Source organism: Capra hircus, chromosome 4, assembly GCF_001704415.2.
Source record: "Capra hircus breed San Clemente chromosome 4, ASM170441v1, whole genome shotgun sequence".
In the NCBI taxonomy this organism is placed as follows: domain Eukaryota; kingdom Metazoa; phylum Chordata; class Mammalia; order Artiodactyla; family Bovidae; genus Capra; species Capra hircus.
In genome coordinates this window covers 15,128,041-15,146,671 of record NC_030811.1, presented here as the reverse complement: position 1 = coordinate 15,146,671, position 18,631 = coordinate 15,128,041, and the positions used below count along the sequence as shown (strand labels likewise).

General features: G+C 43.5%; 1 protein-coding gene across 1 annotated transcript in view; it reads left to right on the top strand.

The window, feature by feature from the left end:
- MGAM (maltase-glucoamylase) overlaps positions 1-18,631 on the top strand; it is an 87,525-nt gene that overhangs the window by 55,485 nt on the left and 13,409 nt on the right. The window contains exons 26-40 of the mRNA XM_018046851.1: positions 307-507; positions 3,076-3,230; positions 4,289-4,457; positions 4,744-4,840; positions 5,916-6,028; positions 6,895-7,020; positions 8,499-8,627; positions 8,870-8,980; positions 9,503-9,565; positions 14,487-14,621; positions 15,089-15,176; positions 16,007-16,145; positions 17,308-17,441; positions 17,557-17,591; positions 17,926-18,042. Coding sequence (XP_017902340.1) covers positions 307-507; positions 3,076-3,230; positions 4,289-4,457; positions 4,744-4,840; positions 5,916-6,028; positions 6,895-7,020; positions 8,499-8,627; positions 8,870-8,980; positions 9,503-9,565; positions 14,487-14,621; positions 15,089-15,176; positions 16,007-16,145; positions 17,308-17,441; positions 17,557-17,591; positions 17,926-18,042 — 1,812 coding nt within the window. The remainder of the gene's footprint in view (positions 1-306; positions 508-3,075; positions 3,231-4,288; positions 4,458-4,743; positions 4,841-5,915; positions 6,029-6,894; positions 7,021-8,498; positions 8,628-8,869; positions 8,981-9,502; positions 9,566-14,486; positions 14,622-15,088; positions 15,177-16,006; positions 16,146-17,307; positions 17,442-17,556; positions 17,592-17,925; positions 18,043-18,631) is intronic.

Sequence of the window (18,631 nt, the reverse complement as noted above, 5' to 3'; positions counted from 1 at the left end):
ACTCCATCTACAATTTCACAAGCATGGCACCAGTGCCTAAGTCACTACTTAAAATCTATAGAAAGGGCAGACTTCCAAGTAACCTGAGTTTTTATCTGGATGTGAAGAATAGATGGGACAGAAATGGGTCTTTCTTTAAACAAAATTTTACACGGAGACCAGGAGTGAAAAGTTACGTCACTACCAAAGGGTATATAAGGAAAAGACTGATTTTATCCTTATCTCCCTGAAAACTGCGTTTTCTAGCCCCTTTCAATTTGGTCATTCTAGAGCTCATGCTGAACTGAATTTGCCTTTACTTTTCAGGGATCCAGTTCCCCTGGAGTCCCTTTATGCTATTTCGTCAGTGACCTCTACTCTGTCAGTGATGTTCAGTATGACTCACACGGGGCCTCAGCTGTCATCTCCTTAAAGACTTCTCTGTATGCCTACTCCTTCCCCTCAGTACCTGTGAACTCCCTCCGCCTGACTGTGACCTACCATAAGGATTACATGCTGCAGTTTAAGGTATGTGTTGACAGTATACGTATCAAGTTCCTACTTCGCACTTTTTTAGTTTCATTCTTTTTTGCTTGTCAGGATCACAGAACCATGCAATCAGTTTGCTCTTCTGAGTTAGCCACTGAAAACTGTCGCGTCCTTGGCACACACTTTCATAGTTTTGTTCTCCATCCATTTGGGATAGGGATCAAGCAAGGCAAAAGTGTCTTGATATTTCACATGGGCTTTTGAGGCACTGTTGACAGTGGAGGCTTTTTTCCTGATTTTTTGACAAGTGAATTTTTGCACACATTAAATTTGTGACTTTCAGCAACTGAAAACACATTGAAAATTAGCTGATGTACATAGTTTATCCTACATGGGCTTCCCAGGTGGCCCTAGAATCTGCCTGCCAATGCAGGAGATGCAGGGGACGCAGATCCAAGCCCTGGGTCGGGAAGATCCCCTAGAGTAGGAAACGGCAACTCACTCCAGTATTCTTGCCTGGAAAATTTCAGGGACAGGGGAGCCTGGTGAGCTACAGTCCACGGGGTCACAAAGAGCTGGACAGGACTGAGTGGCTGAGCTCACACACAATATACTAGATCATTATCCTAAGAGTAATTTGGGACCATTGACGGGACAGTGAGGCCTGGTCCAAACTGCCCTTTGAAATGATTACTATTTCTACCATAAGAAAAATGGTCGGGAGGACAAGGGTGAAAAAGGAGACAAGCTAGGACGCTACCAGTTGGGTAATCCGGATGAGGTCCTGAGCTTAGACCAGGCACAGAAAGGCGAGGGAGACCTGGACAACTTCAAGAGAATAAGAAGTAGCATCATGGGATCTGGTGCTTGATTACAAACAGGCCATGAGGGAGGGAGAGACTTCAAGACAACCACCAAGTTTCTAGTTTGCGTCTCCAGATGGATGGTGCTGTCATCCATGAAGGGGAACCAGAAGGGGAACACTGGAAAGATTCTGCTTAGGCAGAATACAGGGATGAATTCAGTTTTGGACACTGAACTTGGGATATATGAAATACCTAGAAGAGTGTACTGGTTTCTTTTTCTTTCACGATTTAATGACATCTCAGGACAAGTGATGGTCTGTTTTTCGTTTTTTATTTCTGTAATTTTTAAAAAGAAATTGGGATATAGTTGCTTTACCGTGTTGTGCTAGTCTCTGCTGTACAACGAAGTGAATCAGCGGGTGTATACCTATATCCCGGACCTCTTTCCCATTCGTCACACCCCTCCAGGTCACCACAGAGCCCCGAGACGAGCTCCCTGCGCTATACATCAGCTTCCCCCTAGCTATCCGTTTCACACAAGGCAGTGTGTGTATGTCATTCCCATTCTCCCAGGTCATCCCCTCATTGCCATGCCCACACATCCATTCTCCACGTCTGTGCCTCTGTTTCTTCCCTGCAAATATGCTCGTCTGTACCATTAATGATGGGCTATTTTTACGGTCTTTTTCACTATTGAATTATAAGTTTCTCGAGGACAAGAATTTGTCCTTTCGTCTTTTTACCTCTGAGATGTAACACAAAGCCGAGTAGATAGTAAGTTCTCAATGTGTATTGAGAGAGTAAAGATTCAAGTAAGTGTGCATTGCCTGAAAGCTTCTTCACAATCTGATATCAACCTGGACTATGAATTCTTCTACATCTTGCAATGCAGGGATGATGCTATTGTATCTTTCCATCCTCACCTTTGTATTGGCATGTGGTAGGTGCCTCGTGGGTTTGAAATAAATGAACTTACTCAACTTTTCAGGTTTAACTCTTCCCTGCTCTACCTCCTGGATGATACAATAGCTCTCTCCAAAATAATTGCCTCTTTCTTTTAATTCTCTGTGCCACTGCGTTTATTTCTCTGCCAGGAATGACTTGGTTTTCTTTCTGTGCTTGATTAATGGCTGTAAAGCTTTGAAGATTCAGCCCCTTTCCCCAGGAAACCATCTCAGTCTTCTGGAAACATTGATAGGCATTTCCTTCCCTGCAATCTCACTCAGGTGTTTTGGGCACACTCTTTCACCTTTCATGTGAATTTCTTAAAAGCAATAACTGTGTCTTACTCAGTTTAGTAAACCTTGTGTCTTACTCAGTTTAGTAAACCTTGTGTCTAGTACAGTATCAGGCAGGAATATAGTAGGTACACAGTGAATCAGTTGAGACCCCAGTTTTTAGTGAGAATATCTATGATTATTTTAATCAAGAAGAGTTCATGTTTTTTAGGGGAGAAATTTTTTTCAATTCAGAAAAGTTTTCAGGTAGTCATGTACACTGACACGCCCACAAACAAAATAATAAAGAATATATCCATAAATTCCAGACTGATTTTCCAAGGTAGAACCGATGTGAAAATAATGTGTTGCTCTAAGAGGATTTAAAAATAAGTTATGGCAGACTCAGATCAAAATGATAAATCTGACATTGTTCTTCAATTTTTTAATTAAGTTCCCAGTATCATGAGCTTAAAGAAGAGAAATATAGTGTTCAGACTCTTTGTCAAAGACGTCAGGTTTCTGCTAAGGGTATAGGTTTCAAGACTACCATATTTACCTAAAATCTGTCTCCTCTGGTCTAGATTTATGATCCCAACAACAACCGCTATGAAGTTCCAGTCCCTCTCAACATACCCAACGTTCCATCTGGCACCCCTGAGAGTCAACTCTATGCTGTCCTCATCAAGGAGAATCCATTTGGGATTGAAATTCGCCGCAAGAGTACAGGCACTGTCATGTTAGTGGCCGTTAGTCTGATTAGGAGTTGTGTGTCCTTGCCTGGTCCAGTGTCCTTGGAGATACCCTGCTCAAAGCAATGCACCAGCCACTCCCAGATTCTTGAATAAGTCATTTCCCTCTGTTCTTATGAGGAATCTTTAGTGTCCTGGAAGTAATTCCTGAGTCAGCTGCATGTACCTAGGGGTTCATTCAACCAATTTTGATGGAGTGCCTTCTCCATATTAGGTGGTTATAGAAGATGAGGTCTCTCTTTCTATGACAAAAATAATAAGGAAATAACAAAAATAATTTGTTAAAATATGCAGAGATTTAGATAGTGACAACGCTATGCAGGAAAAATCACAGGGTAATTGATAATTATAGGGAGGTGACTGCATTTGATACTGTGGTCAGAATTGATGTCTCCAAGGAAGTGAGCTTTAAATAGGACCTTGGGGAGGAGAAGGAGCCTCCCATGTGGAGATGGGAGAAGTGGGCAACATTTCAGACAGATTGAGTAGTCAGTGTACAGGCCATGAAATAGGAGTCAACTTGCCTTATGAAGGGGAAAAATTCCAGTGTGGGTGGAGTAGTTTCACAAATGAGGTAAATGGCAGGAGATGAGGCTGGGGTTTAGGTAGCTTCAAATCAGGAATGGCTTTGAAGACTTCACCAGATGCTTCAGTGAGAATCACTGAAGAATTGTAAACAGGGGTTGACATGATGTGAGATACTTAAACAAAAAATAACTCAGGATGCTGCATAGCAAGTGGACTCTGGTGGGGCAAGAGTGGAAACTAGGGCTGCTGTGAAGTGGGGCAACTGAGATGATGAAAGTGATTAGATCTGGCATTCCGGAAGGACCACTGAAGGGAGGGAGTGATAAAGGAAAGTAGAAAAAGATGCTGGCTCCTGGACTTGCAGACGTGGCTGCTGTGATTATCTTAATAGTACTGACTTTATGTTTTGTGTGGGAGGTTCACAGGAAATCAAGAGTTCAATTTCCCTGAGACTCTAGCGGCTTGAAGCCGTTAGAACAGCCCATTTCTTTTCCAAACATGCCCTCTTGTGTTGCAGCTGGGACTCTCAGCTCCTCGGCTTCACCTTCAATGACATGTTCATCCGCATCTCCACGCGCCTCCCCTCCCGGTACCTCTACGGCTTTGGGGAAACTGAGCACACAGCCTTCCGAAGAGACTTGGGATGGAACACGTGGGGGATGTTCTCCCGAGACCAACCCCCGGGGGTAAGGGCAGAGCACTTGGGATCTGGGTCGTTGCCTCTGTCCACCCACACTGCGTACACGTCACGCAGCAGGTGTTTCCTCTTCCCACTCCCGACTCGGAGGCTCACAGTCTGCTTTTAGACAAGCAGGTCGACTCCCAGGCTCCTTTGTTTCTTATGTGTTCATTTCACAGAGAAGACTAGACACACCTTTTCAATCAATTTGTTGAGTTTTTTTTTTTTTTCTCAATCTGTCTTTTCAGTCTCTGTCTTTTAACCTCCTGCCCTTTTCCCCATGACTCTCTCAGTACAAGAAGAACTCCTACGGTGTCCACCCCTACTACATGGCAATGGAGGAGGATGGCAGTGCCCATGGAGTGCTCCTGCTGAACAGCAATGCCATGGGTAAGGTGATGCTGGCATCTTCTCTGTTTTTGTGAATCAGTCCTTCTTGAGGAACTTCAGAATGTGTTCAATCATGTTGCCCCTGAAGTCAAAATTATTATCTTGTGGACAGTGTTTTTCTTTTTTTTTCTTCATTCTGTTTATTTCAGTTCAGTAACATGTAGTAAGGGCTTCTGTGGTGGTTCAGCAGTAAAAACGGGCCTACCAATGCAGGAGACACAGGTTCAATCCCTGGGTCAGGAAGCTCCCTGGAGAAGGAAATGACAACCCACTCCAGTAGTCTTGCCTGGAAAATCCCACGGATGGAGGAGCCTGGCGGGCTATAGTCCATGGGGTTGCACAAGAGTCAGATACAACTCAGCAACTAAAAAACAACAACAAATTGTAGTAATAAGAATGAACTCATTTGGCATAAACAGTGTAGGATGGGATAGCAAAATCAAGGGAGTCCCAAGCGTCCTAGAGGTTAGTCAGTGGGAGCCATTTATATAATTTGAGTTAGTGATGAGAGGTTGGTCAGAACACTCACTCTGGTGGCACGAGGGTGTAAAGAAAATTTGAGTAGTATATTGGAAAGACAGTGGGGAATCAAGAAGTAGAGTTAAAGAGCGTGCTTGTGAAAACTGGAGAAATCTGAATAAGGCCTATATCTGAGTTAATAGTATTATATCAACATTAGTTTCCTGGTTTTGATGACATAACAATGGTTATGTAAGAGTTATCATTGGGGGATGCTGGGGGAAGTGTCCAAGAAAAGTTTTAGGTACTATTTTTGCAATTTCTTATAAGTCTTAAACTGTTCTGAAATAAAATCAATAATAGCAGTTTTAAAAGAACAGAAGGACAAAACATATAATAAGGTAATAGGTGCATCAGAGAGAAAAAAGGGCGGGGATAGTGGACATATGCCCTGAAGACTTTCACTTAACTTTTAAAATTCTGTGTAGGTTTAGTACAAATTGCCTTCTCTCAATACTCCACAATAGAAGCATAGGAAGAAGGAGAATGTATGAACTTCAGGGGTAATTTCTCACTTGAAGGTTTCCATATTGATTGGAATTTTCTACATTTCCAGATGTGACCTTCCAGCCCTTGCCTGCCTTGACATACCGTACCACAGGAGGAATTCTGGACTTTTATGTGGTTTTAGGGCCAACTCCAGAGCTTGTCACTCAGCAGTACACTGAGGTAGGAGGGAATTCAGTTGGTTACCCAGTATTTATACAGCACTTTCTGTAGTTCTTAGATGATAACTGAAATGGTTGGTCTTTCTGGGTGACAGGTAGGTTATAGAATAATGAACAATAAATCTGTCCCAATAACTGTTAAATTCATAGCCTCTCAGAGCATTGCAGAGTAGCAGAAGTAGTAATAGTACCGCTGGTTATAGCTGGCAGTGGCAATGGTGATCGTGGTGATGGTGTGATGATGGTGGTGTGGTGGTGATGGTGTGATGATGGTGGTGATGGTGGTGTGGTGGTGATGGTGGTGGTAATTGTGGTGAGGGCGGGGATAGTGGACATGATAACTGTGGTCGCAGAGGTTGTCACAGTTGCTTTGGCATCAGCCAAACAAACAGTGTTATAAAACTTACTCTATGTCGCTGATGTATTACTTGCTGCACATCAGATCACTTTCCATATATTAATTCACTCCGTCTTCACAAAACACTATGAAACAAATACGTTCTTATCCTCGATTTACAAGTGAAGAAACATGTATGAGAGGTTATTTCACTTTTGTCCAGAGTCACATAGCCAGCAGAGATTGGACCCTATAGGGCAACCCAGGCATTTTGTTTCTGAATTTCATGTTCTTAACCAGCAAGCTAGAAATCACTGGAAATAGGAGTAAAGTCAGATTTTCAAGAGAGGCCAAGTCTGGCAGGATGATTTCTCCAAGTTAATCCTAGTGGCTTTGCATCCTCTTTGTTGTCTCTGGGTTTGAGTTTGCTGATTATCTAACTGGGGACACTGGAAAAACATTATTACTTTGTGTACAACTTTAATCCAAATTCTTCTTTTTAAGGACTAAATTTTCTGTTTATTTTCTAGTTGATTGGTCGGCCGGTGATGGTTCCTTACTGGTCCCTGGGGTTTCAGCTGTGTCGCTATGGATACCAGAACGACTCTGAGATTGCCAGCTTGTACGATGCGATGGTGGCTGCACAGATCCCCTATGTATGTCGTCAGCCTGTGGGGTTCTGGCTCTGGGACCTCGTGGTCAGCCCTTGTCTCGATGTCTGCATTTGTCTGATTTTTGTCAGACTCTACGAAATTACAGAGCCCTTTCTCATACAGGATCACACTCAGTCTCACTCTACCCAGTGGTTATAATATAAGCTGTGGGGGGGGGGGTGTCATTGTCCCCAGCTTGAAGAGTCACAGTGATTTGCCAAAGGAGGGGGGCGTTGGGTCAGCTCTAGGGTTCTTTCTACTAGATCATGCTTCCATTTCTTTCACATGACTTCATGGCATCTAGTCAAAAACATCCTTGCTACTGTATAAAAGGTAAAGAGTAGTTTTGCTTCGTTAAAAGAAATTGACCCAAATTCAGTCAGACTGTTGTGTCTATAGGTATAACCTCAGTTCCGACACTTCGCCAGCACTAAAGCTCAGTGTTCCCCCAGCTTTGATCTAATTCTTGGTTGAATGTAGGGATCTTGGGACTGGTTTCCAGAAGAAATATGTGTGAGACAAACTTCACCTTTACTTGAAGATGAGTTGTTTTTTAGTCTCTAAGTTATATCTGACTCTTTTGTGACACCATGAACTGCAGCCCTCCAGGCTCCTCCATCCATGGGGTTTCCCAGGCAAGAATACTGAAGTGGGGTGCCATTTCCTTCTCCAGGGGATTTCCCTGACAAAGGGATTCAACCCGCATCTCCTGCTTTGGCAGGCAGATTCTTTACTGCTGAGCCGTTGATTTTTCTATTAATCAATATTATTCTCTGAATTTTCTCTTGTTTCCTATTAATGGAAAGTCTAGCATGCAATATTTTATTCTTAATAAGAAAGCTGTGTCTGATTACCCCCAGGATTGTTGTTCCAAAGCAATTAGAGATGCTTTTGTTTGTTTTATTTTTAGTGGATTTACTGTCCATGTTGTTAGTACTGTGCTAGTACTGTGTTAGTATGTTATTTTGTCTGAATCTGAACCCCTGATACCTGAGTTGGCTTCCTGGAAGAGATAACTGTGTTTCCTCTTTCAGTTCAGTTGAGTCGCTCAGTCATGTCTGACTCTTTGCAACAGCGTGGACTGCAGCATGCCAGGCTTCCCTGTCCATCACCAACTCCCAGAGCTTGCTCAAACTCATGTCCATCCAACCATCTCATCCTCTGTTTGCTCCTTATTCTGACCCTTTACAAAGCACTCTCATCGACTTTTTTCGTGTATCTCCCCAGACAAAATTGTGGAGGTCGACATTATCATTCTGCTTTTTGCTAATTTAGTTTTTTTTTTTTTCTATTTTTACTACTAAAAGTTTGAGAATTAGGTGAATTTTCCAGAACCTAATACCTAGCAAATAACAGAGGTGGGACTTGAAAGAATCAAGAAGATGCCATCTGAACTTCACTCCTGGTTACTGGCCCTGGTTACTGGACCATTGTTCTCATGTGGACCTGGGCTTGTGTAAGTTTCCTCTGTCCTCTTCCAGGATGTGCAGTACTCGGACATTGACTACATGGAGCGGCAGCTGGACTTCACCCTTGATGCCGAGTTTGAGGGGTTTCCAGCTCTGATTACTCGCATGCAGGCCGATGGGATGCGAGTCATTATCATTCTGGTTAGTTGCTATGTGACTGGGTGGAGTCTGTTTGGAAGATTGAATGGACTTTGGTGGAGAAAGCTTTATGTGTGTTTTGTTCCATGCTATGAGTAGAGAAATTAAGTATATTTCCTTGGGTTCACAGAAGCTCGATAGCACGGGTGGAAGGCATGCCTCCTCTTGGGAGGAATTCTCCTTTTCCCTACCCTGAGTCATTCTCTGGCTTTGGTTTTCTCAACTGACCTGTGCTTTGATTTTAGGACCCAGCCATTTCTGGCAACGAGACCAAGCCCTATCTGCCATTCACACGGGGTGTAGAGGATGATGTCTTCATCAAAGATCCGAGTGATGGGAGCATTGTCTGGGGAAAGGTATGCTCTGATCAGTGAGTCACTAATCCCCACACTATCAGTGGGTTTGCGCATTTTTTTTTTCTTTTTTCCATTTGGACTTTGAGGTCAGAAGTTCTCATATTCTCCATGGGTATTTGTCACCACTATTAAGGAATTTTAAAGGAATGTGTGTGTACACTGTGTGATCCAGTTTTCTCTAGATCAATCCTGCAAGAAAATCGAAGTACTATCAGCCCTAGAACAAGGTTTGTAATTTCTCGTGTGCTTAACCCTTCAGTTGAGTCCAACTCATTGCAACCCCATAGACTATAGCCCACCAGGCTCCTCTGCCCATGGGGTTTTTCATGCAAGAATACTGGAGTGGGTTGCCATTTTCTTCCTCCAGGGGATCTTCCCAACCCAAGGACTGAATCCGTGTCTTCTATGTCTCTTGCATTGCTGGTGGATTCTTTACCACCTGAAAGCCCTATGGTTTCTTAGGAAATACTATATAAGAGAAATTATCTAGTGCATTGCTTTAAAATACGTTTCTCTTCCCAGGTCTGGCCTGATTTTCCTGATGTGGTAATAAACAGTTCTCTAGACTGGGACAGTCAAGTGGAGGTAAGGGGCTTGTGTGGATGTGGGGGATCAGGGATGTCAAGAAGGTACCACCGTGCTTAGAATACTGGACATCTCTGTGCCGTGAGCACGGGCAAGATGAGGAAACTCACACAGGGAACGTGTCCTGTGCATCTCTCTGTGCCAGTCGCTTTGCATGCAATAGTTTACCCCAGGTGGGAGGTAGGTATTTTTATGCTTTGCATAAGTAAGACTCAGAGATCTTAAATTACTTGTGTCCATGGTTTCAGGTGACAGAGTGATGGTTTCCGCTCCATGACTCTCAGATTATAAACATCCAGGAAATTTCCACTGAATGAAACCTCTAAGAAACGCTGTCTTTTGACTGAATTAGCATATTTATTCTTCCTTTTGCAGTTTTTGCTCTGAGTATCCTTTTCAAACAGTCTCTCACCCCTGTCTTTCCTGATTGGTACATCTCTCTTTTGGGGGGTAGACTTCTCCATCTTCACTCTTATGAATCCCCCCATCTTTCCTTGGGTTTCTCAGCTTTGATCTCTTTTTCTTTCTTTTGCTGTGCTGGGTCTTTGTTGCTGCACGTAGGCTTTCTCTAGCTGTGAGCGGGGGCTGCTGTCTAGTTGTGGCGCATGGGCTCCTCACTGCAGTGGCTGCTCTTGTTGCAAAGCATGGGCTCTAGGCATGTGGCCTTCAGAGGTTGTGGCACGCAGGTTTAGTTGCTCCACGGCATGTGGAATCTTTCAGGACCAGTGATCAAACCTGTGTCCCCGGCATTGGCAGGCAGATTCTCAACCACTGGACCACCAGGGATGTCCCTCAACTCTGATCTTACCTCCAAGTTTCTAGCCATATGTTAGCACTTGCTCTCTCCTGGGAGCAGGTTCTCACTTATCATGGATCTCAGATGAGGATCCAAGGGAGAGAACCTAGCGTCCTGCAATCTCTGTTGTTTCTCACAGAAGATCACTTGAAGATTGGTGGTCTAGGCAGGCCACATGGACATAGGAGTCTGCCAAAGAAGTTCAGGGTCATGGGCTCCTTGACTTTTACTTACTTATTTTAGTTTTTAGTATTTTCCTCCAGCTGAACTGAGGTATAATTGATAAATAAAATTGTATGTATGTAAAGTATACAATGTGATCATTTGATATACATGTATATCATGAAATGATTACCAGCATCAGGTTAATTAACACATCCATCATTTCAGATAGTTGCCGTTTGTGTATGTGTGTGGGGAGAACCTACTCTCTTAGCACCGTTTAAGTGTATAATACAGTATTATTAACTTAAATCACCACATTGGATATCAGGTCCAGGAACTCATTCATCTGATAAATGAAGGCTTGCAACCTTTAACCAGCATCTCCTCATTTCCGCACCTCCTCACACCTGGTGATCACTATTCTACTCTCTGTTTCTATGAGTTCAACTTGTTTTTCTCCGATTCTACATATGTGAGATCATACAGTGTTTGTTTTTCTCTATCTGGCTTATTTCACTTAGAATAATGCCTTCTAGGTTTATCCATGTTACTGCAAATGGCAAGTTTTCCTGCTTTGTCATAGCTGAGTGATATTCCACTGTATACACACACACATACATACACATGTTCTTTATCCATTCATTTGTGGGCAGACACGTAGGTTATTTCAACGTCTTGGCTATTGTGAGTAATGCTTCAGTGAACATGGGACATATCTCTTCAAGATACTAATTTTGCTTCCTTTAGAAGATATACCCAGAAATAGGATTGCTGGATCACTTGGTAGTTCTATTTTTAAGTTTTTGAGGGAACTCCATAGTGTTTTCTGTATATATTTTCTGGCTATACCAGTTTATATTCCCACCAGCAGTGTCCAAGGAGTCCCTTTTCTTCACATGCTTGCCAACACTTGTTATCTGTCATCTTTTTCATAAAAGCTGTCAAAACAGCTTATCATTGTGGTTTTAATTTGCATTTCCTTGATGATTAGTGAAATGAAGAACCTTTTCGTGTATCTGTTGGCTATTTGTAGGCCTTCTTTCCAAATATGTCTGCTTAGGTCCTTTGTCCATTTTTAAATCAATTTATTTGTGGGTTATTTTCCTTGTTATTGAGTTTTATAACTTCCACATGTATTTAAAATATCAACTCATTGAGTATTTGCCTGTTAAATATTTTCTCCTGTTCTGTAGACTGCCTTTTCATTTTGCTGATTGTTTTTCGTGGAGAAGCTTTTTATTTGATGTATTTCATTTAATTTTCTTTTGTTGCTCGTGCTTTCAGTGTTGTCAAATCCAAAATGTCATTGCCAAGACCAGTGTCAAGGAACTTTTTCCTGTGTTTTCTTCTAGAAGTTTTATGGTTTCAGGTCTTACTTTTGAATGTTTAATTCATTTTGAATTAAGTTTTAGAGCTTCCCTGGTGGCTCAGAGGTTAAAGCATCTGCCTGCAATGTGGGAGATCTGGGTTCAATCCCTGGGTCGGGAAGATCCCTGGAGAAGGAAATGGCAACCCACTCCAGTATTCTTGTCTAGAGAATCCCATGGACAGAGGAGCAGAGTCGGGCACGACTGAGCGACTTCACTTTCACTTTCACTTTATGAGCAGTATAAGATAGGAGTCCAGTTTCATTCTTTTTTCATTTTATTTTTGGTTGTGCTGGGTCTTCGTCACTGCACAGGCTTTTCTCTAGTTGGGACAAGCGGGGGCCACTCTCTAGTTGTGATGCTTGGGCTTCTCATTGTGGTGACTTCGCTTGTTGTGGAGCATGGGCTCCGGGCATGCGGGCTTCAGTAATTGCAGTTCCTGAGCTCTAGAGTACAGCCTCAGTAGTTGTGACACACGGTCCTAGTTGCTCCTAAGCAAGTGGGATCCTCCCGGATCAGGAACCAAACGAGTGTCTTCTGCACTGGCATTCACTGCATTCTTTACCACTGAGCCACAAGGGAAGCCCCAGTTCCATTCTTTTGCATGTGGATATCCACAATTTTCTTTTCTCTATTTTGCCCACTCTACCCAGTTTGTAGGATCTTAGGGGATTGAATCCAGGCCCCCAGCAGTGGAAGCATGGAGTCTTAACCACTGGACCACCAGAGAATTCTCTTCATGTTTTTCTAACACTGTTAATAGAAGGCTACCTTTCCCCATTTATACTCTTTGCATCCTTGTCAAAAATTAATTGACTGCATATGCATGGGTTTATTTCTGGGCTTTTCTATTCTGTTCCACTGATCTATGTGTCTTTTTTTTTTTTTTTTTTACCAGTTGTTGTTTTCGTTTACCTGCTAAGGAATGGGGCCAGGTGGGTACGTCATGGGTTGAGGATGAGGGGAAATAGCATTGCAGAAGCAATGAAGCAAGAGTGGAACACAGACTGGAGTGAGGTAGAACTAGGACCTTGGAGAACAGCAGAATTGTCTTCATTTCATGGGCAAGAGCCCCTTTAGTGGGGTTCATAAATCAGAATGGGCAAATCGCTCACTTTTGTCTCATTCGAGACTCAGTTATCTCTCAGATGTGACTGGTGTTGACTCTGTCTATGCTAATCCTCCACTTTCCGCCTCTGCCTGAGCTGGAGCTCTCTGTTTCTGGTGAAAGGTTCTGTTTTGTTGTTTCTATATTTCTACCTCCATTTTCTAACAAAAAAGGCCTTCTTGACATGCTTGTCCTCCACAAGATGCTCAGTGATGCGACTCAACACCTTGACGCTCTCTGCGAGCTGGATCCCTGTGCGCTGGTCCATCTTTGTTTTTTCTTCTTGCTGCTCCTTGTGGTCTCTTATCTAGACGTTGGTTTTCTGCTTGCCTATTATCTGCTGTGTATCAGAACTGGAAGTCCCCTAGTCCAAGTCCTCTTCCTGTTGTTCCCATGCCACCCACAACCTTGCCACCAGCATTGTTTAGTGGCAATTATTTATTATTTATTTTATTATTTATTATTATTAAATTATTTAATTATAAATTATTTATTATTATTTTAGCTCTTGAAATGCACTGATGAACACAGAAGAACCGATTTACTAAGACATACAAAGGGCCATAAGGGTCCATAACAAGCATCATAGTTATGTAGAAATTTATGAAGATTTGCTGTTGTTAAGTGGAATGAATTCACAATTATGCAGTTTCTAAGCTCATTGTGGTGGGGGAATACAAGGGTCAACGAGGGCCTTCCTCTCCAAAGGGTTATAGTTCTTGAGTTATACCTTGGGTCCATTTTCCAGGTTAAAATAAAGACACTGTTTTTATCATTTGAAAAAGATAAGAGAAAGGGGAGTTGAAACTTTCTCTTTAAATTCTTCCAATTTAGTTGACACACAATTAATCCTTCTTCATAGAATTAGGATAAGAATTACATGAAATAATGTACATATTTAAAGCCTAGGTCACGCAAGAAGTATTTGACACTGCACTTTTCAGGTGACTCTGAAACCATAGAAAACCCAGATACATATCGGTTAGATAGTTTAATGTAATGAAATGCAAACTTACCTCTTACAGCCTTTTCCTCCCGAGAATGAAATAGGGGAGAATCACCTGGATGTTTCTTTCCAACCTGTCGATAATACATCTGCTCTCTGCCCCCTTCAAGCTGCAGTCTCCCTGGCTCATGGTTTGTATTTGAGGAGAGCTTAGGAAACTTCAGGATGGAGGTTGAGGAGTGGGTATCTAATAGATGAAACAGTGAGTTCAGGGTGTTGGTAGCTACCATTCATGTTGAATCAAAGAGGAAAACAGTCCATGAATGCTTTCCGGATGATAAGAAGGGGTTTCATTCATTTGTGCTCAGTTCTATTATTGGCATTCATTGTATTTCAAATAAGCTAAGAACATTCCTTAAGCTCTGTTTGGATTAACTATCACCGCACAGTATGGGTTTTGTAAGTTAAGTTTCAGGAAATGCCAGTTTTCTGTCTAATATATTTATTTGGGACAAATAAATTATATTTCCTTCTTACAGAAATACCGGGCATTTGTGGCCTTTCCAGACTTTTTCCGTAATTCAACCATCGCATGGTGGAAGAGGGAGTTGAAAGAACTGTACACCAATCCGCGGGAGCCAGAGAAGAGCTTGAAGTTCGATGGCTTGTGGATTGTAAGTGTTCACATTTGCGTCTGTGTACATGGGGACAGTTGCGTTTCTATCTTTGCGTGCCTCAGCATATGTATCCCTGACCTTTAATCCGAAGAGGTAATAGTCATCCAGGAAAGACTTTGAACGCATCAGACTGCAGCTCTTCCAGTCAGGACCGGCCCACTCTGATACGCCTCTTAGCTTGTGCCTTGTCTGAAGTTCTGGTTATAAAAGTCCAAGGTGATAACCAGGAATTCCTTGGAACCAAGCCTACTTTACACCCTCAGTGAGAGTTTTTTCAAATCCTCTAGCCAGTCTTTCTGTAGGGCTTCCCTGATTTTTCTCAAGCTGGATTTGATGAATCTCCCTGGGCTTGTATCTATGGAACTATTGGATGGTGAACAATATACTCTCTGCTTCTTTGTCTCTGGGTTGACAGGATGTAACTCTTCTTAAAAGTAAAGTATTTCCGGGTTTGATATTTCTAGGATATGAATGAACCAGCGAGCTTCGTGAATGGAGCAGTCCTTCCAGGCTGCAAGAATGCCACTCTGAACAACCCTCCCTATATGCCACGTGAGGACCCTTGGCCTTCTCTGCTGGCAGCTTCATGGGTACAGGGAGTGAGCCCTGCCAGAGCCCAGCAGCCTGGCATTTGCCCTGATGCTCAGGGACATCCTGACTGATGCTCTGTTTTGCAGGGGGGTGGAGGGGGCGGCAAAGTGACAAGTGCATTCCTGAGAACTTTACCCAGTTGGGTGTGGGCAAGTTATTGGCCCCTTTGAGTGCATTTCTCAGTTTTTTTCAGAAAACGCTCAACAGTGGTAATGTCTCCAACAGACCCTATAGCTCAGTGTCTTACTTCCGCAGGCTCACGTGAGTCCCTCCCCAGGAATTGGTTGTGTCACCAGTGGGTGGGCACGCTCCCTCCCCTTACCATGGAGACGGTGACTTTGACACTGTCCTTGTGTTCATGACTTGGATCCAATTATTATTTTCTCCATGAGTGGTATGAGCTTCAGCAGATGACTTGCTTTTTCTAAATCTCAGTTTTTTAAACTGTAAAGGGAGGCTCATGACATCTTCTTCAAAGAATCATGATAAGTATTATATGAAACAATGTACATGCTAGAAGCTTGGTTGGAGCCTGTCCGTGTTTGACAACTGTGTCCTCTGCACGCCACTGCTTTCTCCTCCGGGGTCCTGGATGCTGACAACACCTGCAGGTGCCACTGTAACTAAGAGCCAGGCACATTTCCAGGACGCTGGGGAGAAGAGGGACCCATGCAGAGGTCAGCTTAGACTTAAGAGCCAGACACTGCCTTGCTTCAATCCCATGAAGCGAGGTCAAGGCTAAACAGGATCAGGCAGGGGTCAATGTCACATCACTAGATGTTTCTCCTCAGATCTGGAGTCCAGGGACCTGGGCCTGAGCAGCAAGACCCTGTGCATGGAGAGCCAGCAGGTCCTGCCTGACGGCTCACCGGTGCGCCACTACGACGTGCACAGCCTCTATGGGTGGGCCCAGACCAGACCCACATACGAGTGAGTCATCATTGCTCTTCTCCAATGGGGACAGCCTGAGGGGACAACCTGGGACTGGGGAAGCCACCCTGCTCCTCCTCTCATTCCCTCTTCCAAGAGTTCAGTCAGTCAGTTCAGTCACTCACTTGTATCTGACTCTTTGAGACCCGATGGACTGCAGCACACCAGGCTTCCCTGTCCATCACCAGCTCCTGGAGTCTACCCAAACTCATGTCCGTCGCGTCAGTGATGCCATCAAACCGTCTCATCCTCTGTTGTCCCCTTCTCCTCCTGCCTTCAGTCCTTCCCAGCATCGGGGTCTTTTCCAATAAGTCGGTTCTTCAGGTTCTTCCATTGAAGTTGGTTTCTTTGCATCAAGAGTTGGGTAGATTTTAATTATAGCTCTATAGCAATTCTCACTTATTGGGTTGGCCTTAAAGTTTGGGTTTTTCTGTAACATCGTATAGAAAAACCCCAATGGACACTTTTGCCAACCCAGCATTAAACACTCATGAGCATGTAGCCACATCCTGTGATCCTAGTGAGGAGGACAGATTTAAATAAGAGCTGGTCGTGCTGGTGAAAGGCTAATAGTCCTCATGGAGGAAACACACACGGAGACACAGGCAATCATCACAGGGTACGGATGATGCTATAGTAACTTTAGCTATTAGAAGGGAACACAGAGGACTGGGTATCTCTTTCCTTGACTTCAGAAGTGACTCAGCTCTATTGGGATTGATTGATTGATTGATTTTGTCATTCCTGTTGGCTAGCCAACTGGTGTTCTACTGGATTATCCCTGCCTCAGTCCATGCTTAATAAGAATTATCCTAAGGAAAACCTTATATAGGAATTCACCTTCTTCTTTCCCCAGTATATTAAACTGAGTATTGAGTAAATAGATAGCAAGATTCAGTGACCAGCTATTATTTTTAGGTGATCCAGTGAGCCTATTATGTTCTGTAGTTTTTATAAAACATTGTAAAATACCATATAAAGGCACAAGTTTTGATATTATCTCCATCTCCTGGAATCAGTCAGTCGGGACCTCATGACCTGGTTTTCCATATTCCCTTCTGGGACGCATGAGATGATTTGTCCTTGAGCCGTAGGCTCAGGAGCTCTGGGGCTTTCCTCCCCTGCTCTGCCCTAAGTCATGCCCTTGTCCCCCTCCGAGCAGAGCTGTGCAGGAGGTGACAGGACAGCGAGGGATCGTCATCACTCGCTCCACTTTCCCCTCTTCTGGCCGCTGGGGAGGACACTGGCTGGGAGACAACACGGCCGCGTGGGACCAGCTGCAGAAGTCAATCATTGGTGTGTGGGCTGCTGGCGGGAGCGGAGTCAGGATCTTGGATCAAGGATTCTCTGGGGAGGGAGGAGGAGGCAGGTCATGAGTGCCTCGTCTGACCCAGCCATGGTTCTCTTGCAGGCATGATGGAGTTTAGTCTCTTTGGTATATCCTACGTAAGTGTCCTTTTCTGTTCTTTTTAGAAAAAAAGTATTTATTTATTTGTTTATCTGGCTGCCTCGGATCTTAGTTGCGGCATGTGGGGTCTCTCATTGCAGCGCACTGACGCGGTAGTTGCGGCACGTGGGCTTAGTTGTTCTGTAACTTGTGGGATCTTGGTTCCCCGAGCAGGGATCGAACACTTGTCACCTGCATTGCAAGGGGGAACTCTAACCACTAGACCACCAGGGAAGTCCCTGTGGTGTCCTTGGGATCACTCTTAATCACGATGCAGATGGTAACATCTTTCAGAAATCATTAACTGGCCCATTTTGTTCTATCTTGTTTCAGACAGGAGCAGATATTTGTGGATTCTTTCAAGATGCTGAATATGAAATGTGTGCTCGCTGGATGCAACTAGGGGCCTTCTACCCCTTCGCAAGGAATCACAATACCATTGGGACCAGGGTAGGACATTAAGCTCAGAGCTCAAAAGTTCACCAGGAACACAGACTCCCATTTGAACTACAAGTAATGTATAGGCTTCCCAGGTGGTGCAGTGGTAAAGACTCTGCCTGCCAACGCACGAGATGCAAGAGATGAAGGTTCAACTCCTGGGTCGGGAAGCTCCCCTGGAAAAGGAAATGGCAACCCATTCCAGTATCTCGCCTGGAAAATCCCACGGACAGAGGAGCTTGGCAAGCTATAGTCCATAGGGTTGCAAAGAGTCAGGCATAGCACATGATGTTGTTTATATTCCCCAAGGACATCTTATAAACCATTAAACCCTTATGTTCCTTTAAAAAAAAAAAAACTTGAAACATATTATGAAATTATTACCACAGTAGGGTCAGTTAACGCCTCAATCACTTCACATAATTACCATTTCTTTTTTGTGGTGAGAACATTTAACATCTATACTCTTAGCAACTTTCAAGTTTATAATACAGTGTTGTTGTTGTTGTTTAATCACTAAATAATGTCTGACTCTGTAACTGCATGGACTGCAGCCCTCCAGGATCCTCTGTCCGTGAGATTTCCCAGGCAAGAATACTGG